This window comes from Microcaecilia unicolor, chromosome 13 (genome assembly GCF_901765095.1).
Source record: "Microcaecilia unicolor chromosome 13, aMicUni1.1, whole genome shotgun sequence".
Taxonomy (NCBI): Eukaryota; Metazoa; Chordata; class Amphibia; order Gymnophiona; family Siphonopidae; genus Microcaecilia; species Microcaecilia unicolor.
The window spans coordinates 298,023-318,158 of record NC_044043.1 but is presented as its reverse complement, the minus strand read 5'-3'; the positions used below and the strand labels follow the sequence as shown (position 1 = coordinate 318,158).

The 20,136-nt window shown below is 42.7% G+C and overlaps 1 protein-coding gene across 1 annotated transcript in view; it reads left to right on the top strand.

The window, feature by feature from the left end:
* Positions 1-20,136, top strand: part of PITPNM3 (PITPNM family member 3) — a 724,998-nt gene that overhangs the window by 485,868 nt on the left and 218,994 nt on the right. Inside the window, exon 5 of the mRNA XM_030185997.1 lies at positions 523-758. Within this exon, the coding sequence (XP_030041857.1) occupies positions 523-758 (236 nt within the window). The remainder of the gene's footprint in view (positions 1-522; positions 759-20,136) is intronic.

Sequence of the window (20,136 nt, the reverse complement as noted above, 5' to 3'; positions counted from 1 at the left end):
GAGCATTTCTACCCCCACCTCTGGCCTTCTTTTCACGAGGGCCCTTAAATGGCTTAATGTGTGCCTTTAGTCATGTGGAGACTCTTGCACATTAGTGCACTTGCAGCAGAGTTTGCACAACAGAGTTAGATCTGATCTTAACATCTACGTATAATTTTAATTTGTGGGGTCAACAAAAGTATCACCTACATGTGCACCCAGATCACTGTTCCCTCCAACTGCTTTTGCATCCAGTAGGGGGTGATGCTTCAATATTTTATTTTTAATCGATAGGGACAGGCAGGGTCCCTGGAGCCCTGCAGAGCTTGCCTCTGCGGCACTATTGAGAATGTGATAGTGAAGCAGCACCCCCCCCCCCCCCCCACTCAGAGGGAACAGTGATCCTGAACCCCTTTCAGTTGATTGTTGTGCGTGGTAGTGCATATATATCGACTGTGGTGAGTTAATTATTCGTGCCTCTGTAGAAAAGATGTTCATTTACAGTGGGTTGCATCTTCAACATTTTCTTTTAAACATTCCTAGGATGACAGTCAGCAAAGAAGCTGCAAAACTCATGTCCTGATTTTGGTTCTTCACGGTGGGAACATCTTGGACACCGGAGGCGGCGACCAGAACTGCAAGACTGCGGACATCAACACTTTCAATTCCGTGTTTGAGAAGGTGACCCAGGCACATTTCCCATCAAGTCTAGGGCACATGCTCATCAAGCTGGTGCCTTGTCCAGCCATCTGTTCTGAGGCCTTTTCTCTGGTCTCCAAGTAAGCCAGACCCTTATTTGAATACAAAATGATTCACTTTGAACTGATTTATAATTTTTTAGGTAACTGTTCTGGCTTCCAGCTTGTAATAGTATGATAAATATTCTTGCTGTCTGCTGACGTTCAGAACGTATTTATTATAGATGAATTACTAGAACTTGTAGAGTGTAAAACAAAAGGACAATACAAGGCTGTCATTTCTTGTATTCACTTTTCTCTAAAACATGGTTATCTGTTGTGAATGATAAGCAGGCACAGACCACAAATTGTCCTATTTATACCATGGCAGCCATGGATCGGCTAATTTGTCTTCTTACTTGACATAGGTTTAGTTAACTTTTATGTTCTGCAAGTTAAAATATTATGTAGATCAAAAGTTTCCTAGTGTGCTCATTTTTTCTCATAGGTCAAAATAAAACTTGAGTAAAAGGACCAATTGGCACAGCCAGGGATTGTCAGGAAATCTATGGACAAGAGTGTAGATAGAGAGGTTAGGCCGAGGGCAGAGTACAGCAAGATAGAAGGAAGCCAAGCAGAATCAGAACCAGATGTAGAGCTGGAATAATCATGGAAAAGGAAACACAGGTAGAATGGGAACCAACCATGATGAAGGAATCGGATGTGAGACAGGAACCAAGGGTAGAGCAGGAATCAGGCTTTGAAGCAGGTACAGAAGAACTTGCGATGGAACACTGCAAGGAGCTGGGATGCAGATCAGGCCATTTGAAAACTGAACCAGCAAGGGTGTGTCTGGCTGGATTTTGTTATGTACTGCCATTGATAAGATACACCTCTTTCTGGTCCAGTGGGCTTCTCCTACCTCATGTGGTCACATTTTTGGGAGCTCAGGTTGCAGTTAAGCAGCCTCCATAGCTCAGCCGCAAGTCTCCAGTCCTTAGTCTGTCAAGCCACAGGTTCTTTTCCTGGGAAACCCTTAAAGGAATATGGATTCTTTCAAGTTCTAGGTTGTCAATTCCATCCTTAGCTAGGAATCGTAGTAAGCAAAAGCCATAACTTCCTGATGGTGTTCCTTTGACCTGCTTAAGGTAAGTTGTTGGTCTGCTTTCAACTTCCAGGGAATAAGTGTCCACCTCATTCAAGCCGTGTTTACACTACAGTTGGCCGCCTGAAGGAAAATGTCACAGGGAGGTAAATTCTATGACAGGGCACCCGGTAGGAGCCTATTCTACAAAGGAGCATAGGTGCTTACTTTTCTTGATAGAATACTAGCCTAACTGTATATATGTGTCTACAATTTAGACATGGGCACTTATACTAGCCATAGACATGGTATGATTTAGTGCCTGAATGCTGGACACACCTGCATAACTTACAGTATTATGAGCCCTGCCCATGTGAACATCCCCTTGCAAATATGCACAATTGTATGTAAGTTACAGATATTTACAGAATAGCACTTATGTGGAATTTTGGCAGTTAATGCACATATGTGCACTCATATGCATATAAATACCATTATTCTAAACTTCTATATGCGTATTTGGTGCATAAATGATAGAATCTGTGTTATAGAATTACTTCCAAAATGACTGGGCAAGGTCGTCACGTGATGCTCCTGCTATCCTTCGCCCTTTCCATTTCCATTGAGGTTTCAGAGTGGCCCTGTGATACCTTTACTTGTTCTTTCCACCAAGTTCTAGTCCAGGCATCTCTTGCATAAAACAACATATGATTATCCAAGGGGTCCACAGGGTAAATATTTTGCCAGCGGTGGTGAGTGTTTTGCTGACCACTGCTGGTGGTGGTCTTGAATGTTCAGCGTCTGGTGATGTCTGGGCTTCAGCATTGAATGGCCGCTTTTTAAGGATCTGGCTAACGCATAGCCTTTTAAGTCGATAGTCAGCACTTAAGGGGCTATGGGTTACCACATATAGGATTGTGTTTTATGGGGTCTTATTTATGCGGTTAACCTGGCTGGTTAAGTGCTGACTCTGCACCAAGAATACCCTCAAAACAGCTGGTTTTCACTTAGGTGCTAACTGCTAATTTTCTGCTTAAGTGCTGCTGAAAATCAGCAGATAGCCCCAACCCCGAACAAGTGATTTAACGGGGTAGCGGCCGTTTCTGGCTGGTTACATTGCTTTGAATATTAACCCATATCGTTATAAAATATCTTGTGCCTAGATTTCAAATAGAGGCAGAGAACAGGGGCCCCACATGGTTTGAACATATCACTTAATTTTTAAGGCATATATCATCATTTTGTTAACGATAGTTTTACATTTAAAAGAAAATGCAGGTCAATATTCAGATCCAGTGATGGCCATGATTTTTTTAAACCATGGCTGCTGCAAACAAAATACACATATGAAAGGCAGTGTTCTAGACATTTAACCTTGTTTAAAGTTTAGGCAACTTGTGAGAGAATGAAGGGGATAGTGCAACAGAAGTTAGAGCTGTCAGCGGCATTACCAGTGTAATCAACATTCAGGGGGCTAATATCTTTAAACTATTGGTCTCCTGCAATATCTATTTTCCCTTACTATTCCATACTCACCAGCTCGCCTTCTTTGTTCTATAAATGATCGATTGGTTCTCCCTGGCCCAAAATTTGCACAACTAGAAACAACTAGGCATCGTGCCTTCTCTTTTGCCGCACCGTCCTTTTGGAATTCCTTCCCTCCCTCCGCATACCCATGCTGAGCCCATATTTAAGAATTTTAAATCAGGATTAAAGGCTTGGCTTTTTGCCCAGGCCTTTGACCCACCATAAGATGTTGTCATTAGGGCTGGTCACTGCTATTCTGCTGTTCCTCAGCCCCCTCCTCCCCAATTATCCTAATTTTACTCCCTCCCCACTATATGTTATCTTTTGCTTTCCTTATATCATCTCTTTTTCATTAATACTAGGTGTGTGTGTGTTCTTTGATACGACTGCTATGCCTTTCCTGTCAAATGATATATATTTTTTTGTTACATTTGTACCCTGCGCTTTCCCACTCATGGCAGGCTCAATGCGGCTTTCATGGGGCAATGGAGGGTTAAGTGACTTGCCCAGAGTCACAAGGAGCTGCCTGTGCCTGAAGTGGGAATCGAACTCAGTTCCTCAGTTCCCCAGGACCATGTAGAGGTCGGCCCTTGCAGATCACCAATGTGGCCACGCAGGCTTCTGCTTCTGTGAGTCTCACGTCCTGCACATACGTGCAGGATGTCAGACTCACAGAAACAGAAGCCTGCGCAGCCTTCTACATGGAATGTTGCTAGTGGAATAGCAACATTCCATGTAGAATCTCCAATAGTAGCAACATTCCATGTAGAATCTCCAATAGTATCTATTTTATTTTTGTTACATTTGTACCCTGCGCTTTCCCACTCTTGGCAGGCTCAATGCGGCTTACATGGGGCAATGGAGGGTTAAGTGACTTGCCCAGAGTCACAAGGAGCTGCCTGTGCCTGAAGTGGGAATTGAACTCAGTTCCTCAGTTCCCCAGGATCAAAGTCCACCACCCTAACCACTAGGCCACTCCTCCACTGTTGCTACTATTTGAGATTCTACATGAAATGTTGCTATTCCACTAGCTTGTGTACACAAACCAGGACTCTTAGCCACCAACTTCAAGAAAGTGCTAGCAAAACAGTTCACACCAGTATAATGTGGCAGATCTATAATTTATGTGTATAGAGTACCCTCAGATATAAACCACTGTAACTGCAGTCAATAATGCTGCTAAAAAGTGGCATAGCACTTCTTTCATTAGGTAACTCTAACAATTTTTTGGGAGAGCAACATATGCTCATTTTTTTATGCGTCCCAATCACCACAGTGCTATAAAATCACTTGTTACTTTTAAAATAGTATATACTAAGTGAAAACTGTGCACTTATCTTTTGAGTTCTTGCCTCCCAGGCAGAACTATCTTGCCTTGCTGAAACATTTATCAGTTGCCTTCCCCTGGAACTGCCCGACTCCGCGGGGTTTCAATCACTTTCCTCAGGGACAAGGGTTAAGGCTGCATAGATGTTATCTTCCTCCTTCTTTGTTGCTTCTTTTCTTTGTTCAAGCAAATCTTAATAAACTATAATATGTTTACTAGCATCCCTGTAAACGTACGAGTCCTTTTCAGTATCAGACCTTCAGTTACAGACAGTTCAAAAATATAAACCGCTGGAGACAAGCAGGACAAGCAATTCGAAAAGCCACCACTTCACAAAAGCAGAGAGACAAATTTCAAAGCCACTTCCCTGTTTGAGGAAGGAATTTTCTCCAGATCTGGAAAATGCAGCCGCTGTCACATCGCTGCTCAAATGATATTCACAAAGCACCTGACAGCTCGAGGGGAAGCAGCAGTGTTTTGGCAGGCTGCAGCCACCAGCCTCGGGGGTACAATTCAATCTCCAGCACAACTTCAGACATCAGGCTCTGAACAAAGAGATATTTCATTAATCTTTAAACCAAGAAAGCAATTCAAATAATGGTACAAATAAAAACCCCACACACTGTCTATTTCAAATGAATGTCACCACCTCTGTCTTGAAAAATGTGGAAAAAGAGCTCAATGGGCTAACCAAGTTAAAAACATGAAGCAAAAAAACTAGCTTCTGGCATTGTGACCAATGAAATTTAGGCACAAAAGATATTCAACAGACTGGTCTATTTCATGATTAAGACCCAATGGGTACATAGTAAATTGTAGATCTACATTTGTTTCTGTCTCAAAAGCAATCAATAGAAATCAAACAAAATTAAAACATGGAAAAGAAAATAAGATGATACCTTTTTTATTATCATCTTATTTTCTTTTCCATGTTTTAATTTTGTTTGATTTCTATTGATTACCTTTAAGAGTGGACTAACACGGCTACCACACCTCTCTGTCTCAAAAGCAAATGAATTAAATCACCACCTCGATTGTTTAATGAATGTTTTATCCAGGGCTTTTTTTGAGGGGGTACTGAGTACCGCCACCTTTTCTATTGTCTGCTAAAATTGACCCATGGTCCCCAAGTTTTAATGAAAGATCTCAGGCTCTACACACAAATCCTGCTTTGTCATAGATTCTGTGACTGGTTCTAGGGGTCCTGGCTATTGTGGGGTGGGCCCCTCAGTGATCACCCCACCCCTGAAGAGGTGGCCTGGCATTTGAGTACCGGCACCTTTTTCGCTAGAAAAAATGCACTGGTTTTATCAAACATAGGTCTTCAAAACTATAACATTAAATGCAGTGGGAAAGTAGACAGGCAACATCAGCATCTTTCTGATGCAGCTACCTGCATGGGAAAAGTCATTTTTGAAACTGGACTCTGCGATTTTGTCAAATGATTGGTTTTTGAACTTATTGACTTGCTTCTCTCAGGCTGTTTATATTTTTGAACTGCCCAAAACATACAAAACTAAACAGCCCTTTCACCAAAGTGCAGTGAAATCTGTGCTTAACACATTTGCTAAGCCCAGATTTATAGAGGGGGTTAATATATATATATTTTTTTTAATGCAGGTTTTGTGCTAATGTCATTAGCATGTGGTACCTACATTAACATGTGAGCAAGGACATAGCCAGCTCCCTGATTTGGGGGAAGGGAGGACCCAGGGGTAGACTGGAGGAAAGCAATGCATTCCCTCTTTTCCCCCCCCCCCCCCCTCCCCAGCACATTAAAAATACCTTTGCTGGCGGAGATGCTGAGGTCCTGCCAGCAAAGAAATTCACTGCAGAACCACTCCCCTCCCCTCCTCCTTTTGCTGCTGCAGGAAACAGGAAGACACCGGCATGCCTGCAGTCACTGACTTAAGGACTTCCTGAGCATGCTCAGTTCATGTGCGAGGAATCGTAGAGGTTGGAGGCCTGCCGCCAATGTCCTGTTTCCTGCAGCTGGAAGAGGAGGAGGGTAACAGTTCGGCAATGAATTTCTTTGGCTGGCAGCGCTTTGGCATCCCTGCCAGTCATTTATCAGGTGCTGCCAGTTTGGATGGGGCCTGAGCCCAGAGTGGAGGATGCCCAGGCCCCTAAGACCCTGGGGATATGCCATGGCACGTGAGCTCTTACTCACTCCTATTTCGTATGTGATAGATGCTGGTGCTCCCATGTTAACTCTGTGTTATCAATTTAGCATGTGATAATCAGAGCACTGTAGCTGGATACTGCAGGAATGCCTACTCTCCACCCATGATATACACCCTGGAAAAAATATCTCTAAAAAATAGATATTGCACTGATTAGCGCGTGCATACAGGCAAATTACTGCAAAACATTGTAACACTTTCTCCAGTAGCTGGTTAACGTGTGTTAACCACCTGGTAAGGTCTTAACACTCTTTAGTAAAAGGGTCCTGGCGTCTTTAAAAACATAATTTGTGTTACGATTAAGTTATAAATGATATGTTCAAACAACCTTAACTCAGTGGCGTAGGAAGGGGGTGGGCGGTGGGGCGGTCCGCCCCGGGTGCATGCCGATGGGGGGGGTGTCGGCTCCGCTTGTTCACTGCTCTCTCTGCCCCAGAACAGGTTACTTCCTGTTCTGGGGCAGAGAGAGCAGGGAACCAACGGAGCCGACGCAGCTCCCAGCGGCTACACTCGGGGCAGAGCGGTCCTCCCGCCCGCCCCCCCCCCCCTTGGTAAGACTGCGCTCCGGGGGGGGGGGGGGGTTGCATGCTCTAGGGGGTGTTCGTGTTCCGAGGGGGTGGCGCCGTGCTGCAACCGGGGGGGGGGGGGTGCAGCGGCGAACCGCCCCGGGTGTCAGCTGCCCTCGCTACACTTCTGCCTTAACTGCACACAATACTCCTTGATTAATGTCCAATTAGAGGCATTATGCTTTTTTGATGTCTGCAGCACACTTATGAATATTTCACTAGACCTTTTTTCTGAGTGATGACTCCCAATACAGGACCCAGCATTGTGTAAATATAGTTTGGATTATTTTTCTTTATATTCCTCGCTTTGCACTTGTCTGCATTATATTTCTTGTGCCATCCAAATACCCAGTCCGATCCCTCCCGAAATTCCTCACAATTCGCTAGTGTTCTCCATCTTTGAAAAACTTTTTGTCATCTGTAAATGTTCTGCTCTCTCTCCTGATAGGCTCTGTCTGCTCAGGATATTACCCTGCAATTAACTAGAGTATAGAACATCACTGTGAAGACTCAGAATTCTTGAACCAAAATCATCCTTAATCCAATTCAAACAAATTTATTTATTTATTTATTTGTGGCATTTATACCCCGCTCTTTCCCGCTCAATAGCAGGTTCAGTGCGGCTTACATGTATGGTACAAAGTATAACAGAGATAATACAAAGTATGGGACAGAGTGTCGCATAGATGATAGAGTTACCTAGAGTAGGACAAAAGTGATAGGTGTGGGGAGAGAATTGGAGTGTGGGTGGTGCTAGTGGTGTGATTTAGGATCGGGTTTAGGATTTGTCATTTGGGTAGGCTTGTTTGAAGAGGTAAGTCTTCAGCAGTTTTTGGAAGGGTAGGTGTTCATTGGTTTTTCGGATATGTCGAGGTATGGCGTTCCAGAGTTGGCTTCCTATAACAGAGAAGTTGGATGCGTAGTAGGTTTTGTATTTGAGGCCTTTGCAGTTTGGAAGATGAAGATTGAGATATGTTCGAGAAGATTTGGACCAATTCCTGGCTGGAAGATCGATCAGGTTGGACATGTAGCTTGGAGATTCACCATTGAGGATCTTGTGGATCGTTGTGTGGGCTTTGAAGTTTATACGTTCTTTAAACGGAAATTTATACGTTCTTTAAATGGAAATTTCCCTTCTTCAAAGGGAAATAACATACAGTTAGATGTGCTTGACAAGAGTCTGCCTTGCAGACTGGGATTCTGTTCTCACCAGCTCACCCTGTATACTAGGGGAGCTAGGAGTAAATGCTGTGAATACTTATAAACTGGTAAAAACTTGGGTCATTAACAGTAGTTTGAAAGGGAAGCATGCTCAAGGTACAGAAAAAGTCACCTTACAGTTCTTTAGAAAACCATGCTGCAAGCGCACACTCAACCCAAAATGGAAAGAGAAGGGGTGGGCTGCAGCCCACATACACAGGGACAAGAGGTCAGCCAATAGGAAAAGTCCCACAAGGCCCAGGGAACAAGAAGAGCCTATCACTACAATTGCATCACTTTGTAACCCTATCCTACTTAAAGAACACAGGACACATATAAACAACAAGCACCCTGCCTCCATGAATATGGTGTCAGGACACTACCCGCCTGGTATCAGTAGATATCACTATTTAATTTTCTCAAACCTATAAATAACAAAAGGTCCATGATGTAGTAGTCAAGTTTTTATTGTTTTGCTCGCTGTCCTGATAGGCTCTCTCTAATCAGGTGATTAGCATGCAGTTAACCAAAGTATAGAACATCACTGTGAAGACTCAGAACTGTCAGACAAAGGGAAATAACTTAGATGTGCTGGAGATGAGTCTGTGCCTCTGGCAAGTAGTTACAGAGCTTAACTAAGCATTGAAAGAAAAATATTTTGTCCGGTTGTTTTTAAATGTATTACTTATCAACTTCATAGCATGTCCCCTACCCTTATTGTCTTTGAAGCAATAAACAATGGATTTGTGTTTACCTGTTCCACTCCACTCAGGAATTTATGAGAAAAAAAACATGTTTATTGATTTTTCAATAATGGTAATAGAAAAAGTAAATCAGTATTTGCACCAAATGCAATACAATACAAAACCATTAGCATATACAGCAAAATTCCCTGCTCCCCTTAAGATTTATTACCCTATTATTATTAGTGATATTATAAGGGAAATAAACCAGTGGAGAATCTCAAAGCCATGTCATAAAGATAACAACTAAATGCAAAAGTTAATGAATCAAGTTTTCTAATGGGTTTGAAAATATACTCGTAATCTTGATGATAAAAAAGGAGTCCATATTTCCTAAACCAGTTTAGCTTTTTCCTCCTTTTCTCCATGCAAAGTAGGTAATGCATTTGGGGCCTCGTATACAAAAACGTGTACTAGCGATTCTTGGTGCGGCAAATGAGAGGAAGCCCATTCCATTCCTTTGGGCTTCCTCTCATTTGCTGCATGGCTTTGTAAAAGAAGCCCCTTGGTTTCTCCATAGCATCAAAGTCTTTCTATATCCAATGAAGTAATAAACAACGCTTTGCTTAAAAACAGGCTTTTCAAACCAAACAAATAGTGTTCATCCAAGTCTAATTCCAAATCATCTTCTAAATCTGCTAAACATAACTCTTTGCTTTTTGGAAAGGATGTCCTTAACATTCGTTCGAGATGTAAGATCATTCCCACCAATCCACCCACCCCCACCCAAAATGAGCAATCTTGGGCATTCCTACCAGCAGTGAAGTTATGTCCCATCGAAGTCCTCATATTTCATGTAATTGCGGCTGCGATTGGGGCCACACCTTATGTACCCATATAGGATGCATATATAAATGATGTAGCATTTTCCTTAACTGAGCATTCTCTACAAAGTCATCCCTTCACAACTGGCCTTCTAAAAATTCACCCTCTGTGTATTCTTGGGCAGCATCACAAGCCCACAAGTTTTCGCAAAGGGGTGTTTGTGACAATTTTGTGTAGTATTTCCCAATTAATCTTGGTTCACCTTCTCTTGAGGCCAAAATTGATCAAAATCTAATGTTTCCCAGTCTATGGGGTAATCATGAAAAGCACCTGTGCATCATGGGCTAATTGCAAATACCTAAATCTGTCCCTTTCTTCCAATCCATATTTTCTTTGTAACATCTCAAAGGGAACCATCTGCCTCTAGGTTGGTTCTAGTAGTTGTTCCATTCCAAATGTGAAAACCCATTCCTTCCAACTCTGGTGGAAAATCTCTATTACCCAATATTGGTATATATGAGGAACAGAGATAAGATAAGCCAAATCTTTTTCTACTAGATTTCCAAGCCCAATGCATGGAAGTAATAAGAGGGTTATGTCTAATCTGGGGAGAAAGTTTTAAGCTATGCAGTATAGGAGTGGACAATCTGTTCTTCTATGATATTATAGTACTGATCAGTGCCCATCACCCAGTCCCTAGCCTGTCTCATTATACATACCATATTTTAGTTTTTGAGATCAGAAAGGCCCAAACATCTCTCATGTTGGGGCACCTGAAGGACAGAAATCCTCATTCAGGGTTTTTTGTTGTTTTTTTTTACCTCCCCAGAGGAACTTGGAGACCAAGTCATGCCAATGTCTCAGATCCTTAGAAGTTATACAGGGAGAATATGAAATAAATCAAGCCACTTAATACAATAACCTATCTTATAAGAAACATTTTGCCACCCAGAGTGAGTGGCAATTTAATCCAACCAACAAATAACTGACCCATTTCTGCCATTAAACATTTGACACTTACACAGCGATTTTCATGCATGGTTCTTATCGCACTTCATTGTACCCTAAGTTTTGTTTGTGCTTTTAGCCATGCAGCTTATATATTTACCACTCATTAGTCTTTTTAAAGGCTTGATTTGGTTTGCTTGCTCTTAAGCTTTATCTACAAGTGATCTCCATACATAGACTCCTGAGGCAGGTGTTGTTCGTCAAAACACATAAGTACATAAGCATCGCCATGCTGGGACAGACCAAGGGTCCATCGAGCCCAGCACCCTGTCACCGACAGTGGCCAAAAGAACAAGCAATTTGTCCCACCCATCCTAGAAAAACTGTATTATTCCCTCGTCCATTCAATAACATTCTATGGCTTTTTCCTCCAAGAAGCCGTCCAACCCTTTTTTGAAGTCCGCTAAGTTAACCACCTTAACCACCTTTTCCAGCAGCGAATTCCAGAGTTTAACTACATATTGAGTGAAGAAAAATTTCTTCCAATTCGTTTTAAATTTACCACACTGCAGCTTCATCACATGCCCCGTTGTCCTAGTATTTTTGGAAAGCATAAACAGACGCTCCACATCGACCCGTTCTATTCCACTCATTATCTTATAGACCTCTATCATATCTCCCCTCAGCTGCCTTTTCTCCAAGCTGAAGAGCCCCAGCCTCTTCAGCCTATCCTGATAGGGAAGTTGTCCCATCCCCTGTATCATTTTTGTCGCCCTTTGTCGCCATGTCAAGTCTTATCTACCATTAAAGAATATTTTTTTCCATCTCTCATCTCTTTGGTCTTGCTGGGAAGTGTCCTGTTGATCATGCTACTCCCTTGTTTCTGCATCTACATGGTTAAACTTTGGATGTCTATAATGTTCAGTGCGCACTAATATTTAATTGAAAAGCCACATCAAAATGAGTGAGAATTGCTCAAGTACCATATAGTGATGTGATCAATAAATCTTAGTGGTTAAATCATGTGATTGATTCACCACTAAGATTAAACTGAAAGAAGCAGCCCTGATGGGTAAAACAAGGCTATGTCAGCATTGGCTTGTAATTGATTGAATGTCATACTTGTACAGTGAAGCACTATTTATAGATTACTGATCTGATCTGCTGTTGCTCTGTCTTCACCTTGACTTTTGCAAATCGGTTGCCTTGCTTTCTTGTGATGCAGTGTAATACGTGAAATTTGAGGCTATGTTCTAGTTGAGAAAGTTAATAAATCTGCAGCCATATTTGTGAGTGTACGGCTTTGGACGTGATCAATGGAGATGTGAAAGGTGCTAATGCCCTATGTTATAACAACATACATAGTCAAGTCATAAAGTAAGGGTGATCAAATACACGCTTGCAGCCAGATGGGAAGGACACAAATCTTTATTGTGATGCATGTGGGAAAGAGGAACCCGAATTATAGCTACGTAATGAAAGGTTCCACATTAGGAGTCACTGACCAAGAAAGGGATCTAGGTGTCATCATTGATGATAAGTTGAAACCTTTTGTTCAGTGTGCTGCGGCAGCTAAGAAAGCAAATAGAATGTTAGTATTATTAGAAAAGGAATGGAAAACAAAAATGAGAATGCTATAATGCCTTTGTATCGCTCCATGGTGCGACCACACCTTGAATATTGTGTTCAATTCTGGTCACTTCATCTAAAAAAAGATATAGAGGATTTGAAAAGGTGCAGAGAAGGGCGATGAAAATGATAAAGGAGGAAAGGCTGAAGCGGCTAGGGCTCTTCAGCTTGGAGAAAAGATGGCTGAGGGGAGATATGATAGAGGTGTATAAAATAATGAGTGGAGTGGAACAGGTAGATGTGAATCGTTTGTTTACTCTTTCCAAAAATACTAGGACTAGGGGGCATGTGATGAAGCTACATAGTAGTAAATTTATAAAGAATCAGAGAAAATATTTCATCACTCAATGTGTAATTAAACTCTGGAATTTGTTGCCAGAGAATGTGGCAAAGGTGGTTAGCTTAGCAGGGTTTTTAAAAACAGTTTTGGACGGCTTCCTAAAGGAAAAGTCCATAGATCATTATTAAAATGGACTTAGGGAAAATCCACTGCTTATTTCTGGGATAAGCAGCATAAAATGTTTTGTACTTTTTTGGGATCTTGCCAGGTATTTGTGACCTGGATTGGCCACTGTTTTAAACAGGATGCTGGACTTGAAGGACCCTTGGTCTGATGTACTTATGTGTTCTTCCCATCCAGCTGCAAGCGTCTATTTGATTCACCCCTACTTTATGATTTGACAGTTCTAACACGCACAGAGAAATGGGTGTTGACACATTGCTGCTGAATGAGACCTGACATCTCTGCTATACAATGAAATCCTCTGAACTCCAGAAGGAAGCTTTCTGTGACACAATGCAGGTAATAGGGGTGAGTGATAGCTGCTTAGTATAGATATTAACTCATGCTAACAGCATGGCACCACATTAGCTGTTAGTGTATGCTAATTGCTGTGTTCAACAGCTAATGTGGAAATCCCCACTGGAGCAGGGAGTGAGTAGGGAGTGCACCTTGCAATTAATCTGGAAGTCATTACTGCACGTTTAATGCTCAGCTAGCAGATAATGTGATGCAATTAATGATACCACAAGAGTCGTTGCTCATGCATTCTGAGTTATGTTTCATGCCGTTAACATGTGATAGGGAGCGTTTCCCAGTGTTATTAGCATGCTCCGAAGAGCTAACATGCCTTAGTATGTACATCTAATATTTATTTATTTATTGCATTTGTATCCCACATTTTCCCACCTATTTGTAGGCTCAATGTGGCTTACAGAGTTTTGTTATGACATAGTCATTCCAGGATCTTAGGTACAATTGGTAATGTGCAAAGATTAAGTAAGGGAAGAAAGAGGGAAGGTGTTAGGCAGGTTAGTATAGAAGGTGGATTTTAATAACTGGATGGGTTGGTGCGGTAGTTTTGTACGGTTATGGGTTATCTTTGTATGCCTTGTTGAAGAGATGTGTCTTTAGAGATTTGCGAAAGTTAGTTATTTCGTCGATAGTTTTCAGGGCTGTAGGTAATGCAGTCCAAGCAAAACAACTAACCAGGAAACTTCAGACCGCACAGAATACAGCATCGAGAATGATCTTTGGAAAATCTAAATTTGAATCTGCCAAGCCCCTTCGAGAAGAATTGCATTGGCTTCCCATCAAGGAACGTATTGCCTTTAAAATTTGCACCTTGATTCATAGTAGTAGATAGTAACATAGTAGATGACGGCAGAAAAAGACCTGCACGGTCCATCCAGTCTGCCCAACAAGATAACTCATGTTTGCTACTTTTTGTGTATACCCTACTTTGATTTGTACCTGTGCTCTTCAGGGCACAGACCGTATAAGTCTGCCCAGCACTATCCCCGCCTCCCAACCACCGGCTCTGGCACAGACTGTATAAGTCTGCCCAGCACTATCCCCGCCTCCCAACCACCAGCCCCGCCTCCCGATCTTGACTAAGCTCCTGAGGATCCATTCTTTCGGCACAGGATTCCTTTATGCTTATCCCACGCATGTTTGAATTCCGTTACCATTTTCATTTTCACCACCTCCCGTGGGAGGGCATTCCAAGCATCCACTACTCTCTCCGTGAAAAAATACTTCCTGACATTTTTCTTGAGTCTGCCCCCCTTCAATCTCATTTCATGTCCTCTCGTTCTACCGCCTTCGCATCTCCGGAAAAGGTTCGATTGCGGATTAATACCTTTCAAATATTTGAACGTCTGTATCATATCACCCCTGTTTCTCCTTTCCTCCAGAGTATACATGTTTAGTTCAGCAAGTCTCTCCTCATACGTCTTGTAACGCAAATCCCATACCATTCTCGTAGCTTTTCTTTGCACCGCTTCAATTCTTTTTACATCCTTACATCCAAATAGGATCATCTATGGTGAAGTTCCTGGATACATGTTAAATCTTATAGATCTACCACTCAGAAATAGTTTGTCTTTCCCGATCCTATTTAATTTTACATTACCCAGATTGCAATGGCCTCAAATACAAATCTACCTACGCATCAAGCTTCTCCTTCATAGGAACTCCGTTATGGAATGCACTGCCTAAACTCTTAAAATCAACTCAGAATCATCTAAACTTCAGAAAATTATTGAAGTCCACCCTGTTCAAGAAGGCGTACCATCCAGACATTACTTAGTTTCTTTCTTATCTGTTTAGCAAAATTTATGGACCCTAATGTTTTCCCATCATCTTTTATTATCTTTGTTGTCTTAGACAATACGTTTGATTAATTTTTTTACTATGACGTTGTTTAATGATATTATACTGAACTGAGCCTGTGACTAGTGGGAAAATGTGGGGTATAAATGTGTTAAATAAAAGAAGTGGGAAAGGAAATTGACTGTGGCTAACACTATAAAAACATATAATGTTATATAAAGTTGGGAAAAAGACCTCAGACGCCTGTGCTTTTTTTATGCTGTTATGTGGTGCAGCAATTGCAACACAGTACTGGCTTCTATAATAGGTCCAAAAATACCCAACAGCCTCAATTTTTTATAATTTTTTTTTGTTACATTTGTATCCTGCGCTTTCCCACTCATGGCAGGCTCAATGCGGCTTACATGGGGCAATGGAGGGTTAAGTGACTTGCCCAGAGTCACAAGGAGCTGCCTGTGCCTGAAGTGGGAATCCAACTCAGTTCCCCAGGACCAGAGTCCACCACCCTAACCACTAGACCACTCCATTTCGCATTTTGACAACAATGTGGGGGGAAAACAAAATTTAACTTATCTTTTCAGCAACAGTGCACGGCAGTAGTGAAACGTCCCATCGGGGACCCGTTTCACCAAAAGGCTTCCCTCAGGGGACTCTGTGCTACCTTTGCTGTTCAAATGCTCAATATCTGCGGCTGTGCGTTACGGCCTTAGTACACCTTAGTAAAAGGGCCCCACAACTTTCAACAGAAATGGTTTAATTGAGTTGCCTTTACAAGAAATGAGTGAAAGAAAAGAATGTTTGGGGTCGTTAGTTAACCTGGTAGGAGAGGCTCTATTTGATTATTTATTTATTTTGTTACATTTGTATCCCACATTTTCCCACTTATTTGCAGGCTCAATGTGGCATATGTAATACCATACAGGCGTTCGCCAAGTCTGGTAGATAACAAATACAAGGTGATGTGGGCGAATAAGGTTCATGAGTTTAGGATGCAGTGGAGATAGAAGAGAGGAAGGGTTGTGTGGTGGCCATTACGAGCTATGGTTTTGCTGTGTTGCCGAGTTCACTAGCACTGATCAGGTCCCCACAGAATATTCGGCGGCACATAACCAGGTAATGCCTCAAAGTCTAGTCTCATCACCACAACACTGTCCAGTTAGAGCCAGGGTGGTCCTGGGGCGAGTTGGGGCAGTGTTGGATGCAGCCAAGCCACTGCCAGTATTCAGCAGTGGTTCCCAAATAGCTATCTGGTTAATTTAGGACAGCAAAAACATAGGTAAACCATCCGGTTCCTGCCTCTGAATAGCATCAATACTGGGTAATTCCTGGCAGGCTGCTGAACACCTGGATATTTAGTGTCAATGCTTGGATAGGGGCAGGCACTGGATATTCAGGTCTAATTCAGCTGGCAGTGGCTGGCTAAATATTGCTCCTTTTGTTGTTAGACATTTTTAAAAAAGGGTTTAAAAAAAAACCCTGAAATAACAGAAAATCAACTCATGTTTTGGTTTCCCAAGATAGCTAAGTTTTGGTTGCTTTTGTTCAGACTAATTAAGGTACACTTACCGCCAATATACGCAGAAGGGCAGCTCTTACCATAAATTTAAGACTGTATTTAAAACTTGGCTATTCAAGTGCTCATTCTTTGGTCAGTGATAATTTTTGGTTACCTGGCTAGTGATCTGCCTTCCTCTCCCCCCCCCCCCCCCCCCCCCCACCCCTTCTCAACCTCACCACTACTCCTCCCATGTTCCCAGGCCTGGAGGCAGGTTTTCAGGATATCCACAGTGAGTATGTATGAGACAGATTTGCATGCAGTGCATGTAAATCTCTCTCGTGGATATCCTGTAAACCTGACTGACTGGGGAGACTCCATGATGGGTTTGTGAACCACTGCCCTACAGGTTTTGCAGTGTTCTACTGGCCATCCCCTTCCTTTTTCTCTGGCTTTTCCGTCCCCATTTTTTCTGTTTTTCGATCATGTGTATTTTTTTCTGTTCAGTTTATTACCCTTGACTTGTAAACCAACCATCAAGATCTTACTCTCAGATTTTGAGCGGTGGTATATCAAATCCTGAATAGATAGATAAATGTCTGTTTTTGCAACCTGTGCCGCATTAAACATGTTTCTTAAAGAAGCTTTGCAGTGAAGCTTTACTTAAGGGTGAAAACCGCACTCAGCATCAATTTTGCAGTTGCCATTTAGAGAAAGGAAGGCACTTTTCACTTGCAAGTGGTCTTAGCGAGATATGAAGTGGTTCAAACATAAGAGAGCTTGTAACTGGGTCACAGAAAACAATACTTATGTGGAAGGACCTTTTATGTGAGATGGTCTTTAGTAGTCTTTCTGCTGGCCCTTGTGCTAATGTTTCCAGTTGCTGGCAGGCTGGTCCCGGCTAATTTTTTAACCTATTGCAGGTGTGCACTACTAGCACTGTTGTAGTTAAGTTGGCAGCAGTAAGTACATTTTTGCTTTCTTAATGAGGGAAATTCTAGAACTGTTCATTTACATTTAGGCATCTATGTGGCACCTATTCTGTAAAAGAAAGTAGGTGTCCTGAGAAAGCCAGTATAACTGAGGCCCCAATGTATAAAGCTTACCGTGCTCGGAACATCTGATTTTTGAACTGGTTCATTACAGTTTAGCATGCTTGTTATTTCAGCGAATAATGCACAAAAGGGGTCTCTCCTGGTTTTTACCATTCATGGTAGCAGTCAATGAGAATTGTATGCAAATGTGTTACAATGAGCTGATTAGTATTTAAATGTGCATTCAGAGTGATGCACAGAAAGAAGCACCTGCCTTTTAATGAGAAAAGTTTTACAGGAGGTCAGGAGCTGTTGTACCATGACGGTGGTTTCTCAGCGAAACAATCTGCTGTCATATTTAAACAGTATTTGCACATGTGTGTGTTCCACATGTAATAGCACTGTGAAGAAGTTGTCTTGGAACAAAAAAGTACATTGTGGAGGTGTGCCCACAGCACCTGTAATTTTGAAAAAAACCTACACACGGCTTTCATCCACGCAGATATATCTATAGACCACCTAGGGTGTGAAAGTTGGCATGGAACCCCACAAAGAGAAACTGTCAAGGCCAGGGTGGTTTATTGCTTATATGCATGTATGAAAGCCATGTGTAGCAGTGTAATGCTGTAGAGTTACATCCATAGTACATGCTATTTTGGGCATGCGCATAGCATTGACATTTAGTGAGCGACTGTCCTACGCATGCGCTGCATAGTGGGTGGCATCAGGGGCGTATTTGCATGGGGCCACAGGGGCCTGGGCCCCCGCAGATTTCGCCCTGGACCCCCCTACCGCCGCCAACCCTCCCCCGCCGTTGCTGTCACCTATCTTCGCTGGCGGGGGACCCCAACCCCCGCCAGCCGAGGTCCGCTTCCTCCTGCCGCTGCCGGCTACCTTTAAAAGAATTCCTTCAGCTGGCAGGGGACCCCCAACCCCCGCCAGCCAAGCCGAGGTCCTTTCATTTCTTCCACTGCAGTCTGCAAAGCTGGCGCCGAAAGTTTCTTCTGAGTCTGACGTCGCTGCACGTTGTACGTGCAGGACGTCAGACTCAGAAACAGAATGAAGCTCATTCTGTTTCTGAGTCTGACGTGCAGTGATGTCAGACTGAGAAGAAACTTTCGGCGCCAGCTTTGCAGACTGCAATGGAAGAAATGAAAGGACCTCGGCTTGGCTGGCGGGGGTTGGGGGTCCCCTGCCAGCTGAAGGAATTCTTTTAAGGCAGCCGGCAGCGGCAGGAGGAAGCGGACCTCGGCTGGCAGGGGTTGGGGTCCCCCGCCAGCGAAGGTAAGCGACAGCAACGGTGGGGGGGGAGATTGGCAATGGCAGCGGCTGAGGGGAGGGGGATCGGCGGTGGCGGCGGCTATTATGTGCCCCCTCACTCTGGTCCTGGCCCCCCCTACCGCCGCAGTTCAGATACGCCCCTGGGTGGCACATTCCCTACCCAGCTGCTTGCTGTAATTGTGAGCAGCTCATTTGCATGAGATTTCCTTTGATTAGCACTCGCTATTTCAGACTCGTTAACTTTTACCAGGGGATCTAAATGCAACAGGTTATTTACGGGGACTTTTGTGCATCAGCACCTGAGTATATACATGCGTATGCTGTTAGGTGTGAGCATTAAACACCAGCCATATGGCTATAAGGTCTGTAAGGTAGGCACAGAAGCTTGCAGTCTGCACATGCTCCACCCAGACTCCACCCATCTGTATGCTTGTCTGTAAAATCTGTATATCTTAGATAAATACATATCATGCAATGTAAGCTATATGCGTACTTATAGAATAGTGCTTAGGATTTGTTAGCACTTGTGTGTGTGTGTTTATACACATATACATGTGTATATGGCAGTATTTTAGTCATTTATGTGTATAACTGACACACAAATGTTAGTCTTCTTTATGGAATTATATGTGGTAAAGAACCTTTTTGTGAGGTAACTGTATGGGACCTTGCTGGGAATGCCCCCAACATTTCCTGCATAGGCTTGGTACTTGTGGTGCATTAATAGCTCTCAAATTTATGACTGTTCATGGCAAATCAAATTGTATGATGACAACTATTAAGATATTTCAAAAAGTACATTTAAAACAAATAGGAGAAAATTTTTCTTCACCCAACGCGTAATTAAACTCTGGAATTCATTGCCGGAGAACGTGGTGAAGGCGGTTAGCTTGGCAGAGTTTTAAAAGAATTTGGACGGTTTCCTAAAGGACAAGTCCATAGACCGCTACTAAATAGACTTGGGAAAAATCCCTAATTTCGGGAATAACATGTATAGAATGTTTGTACGTTTGGAAAGCTGCCAGGTGCCTTTGACCTGGATTGGCTGCTGTCGGGGACAGGATGCTGGGCTTGATGGGCCTTT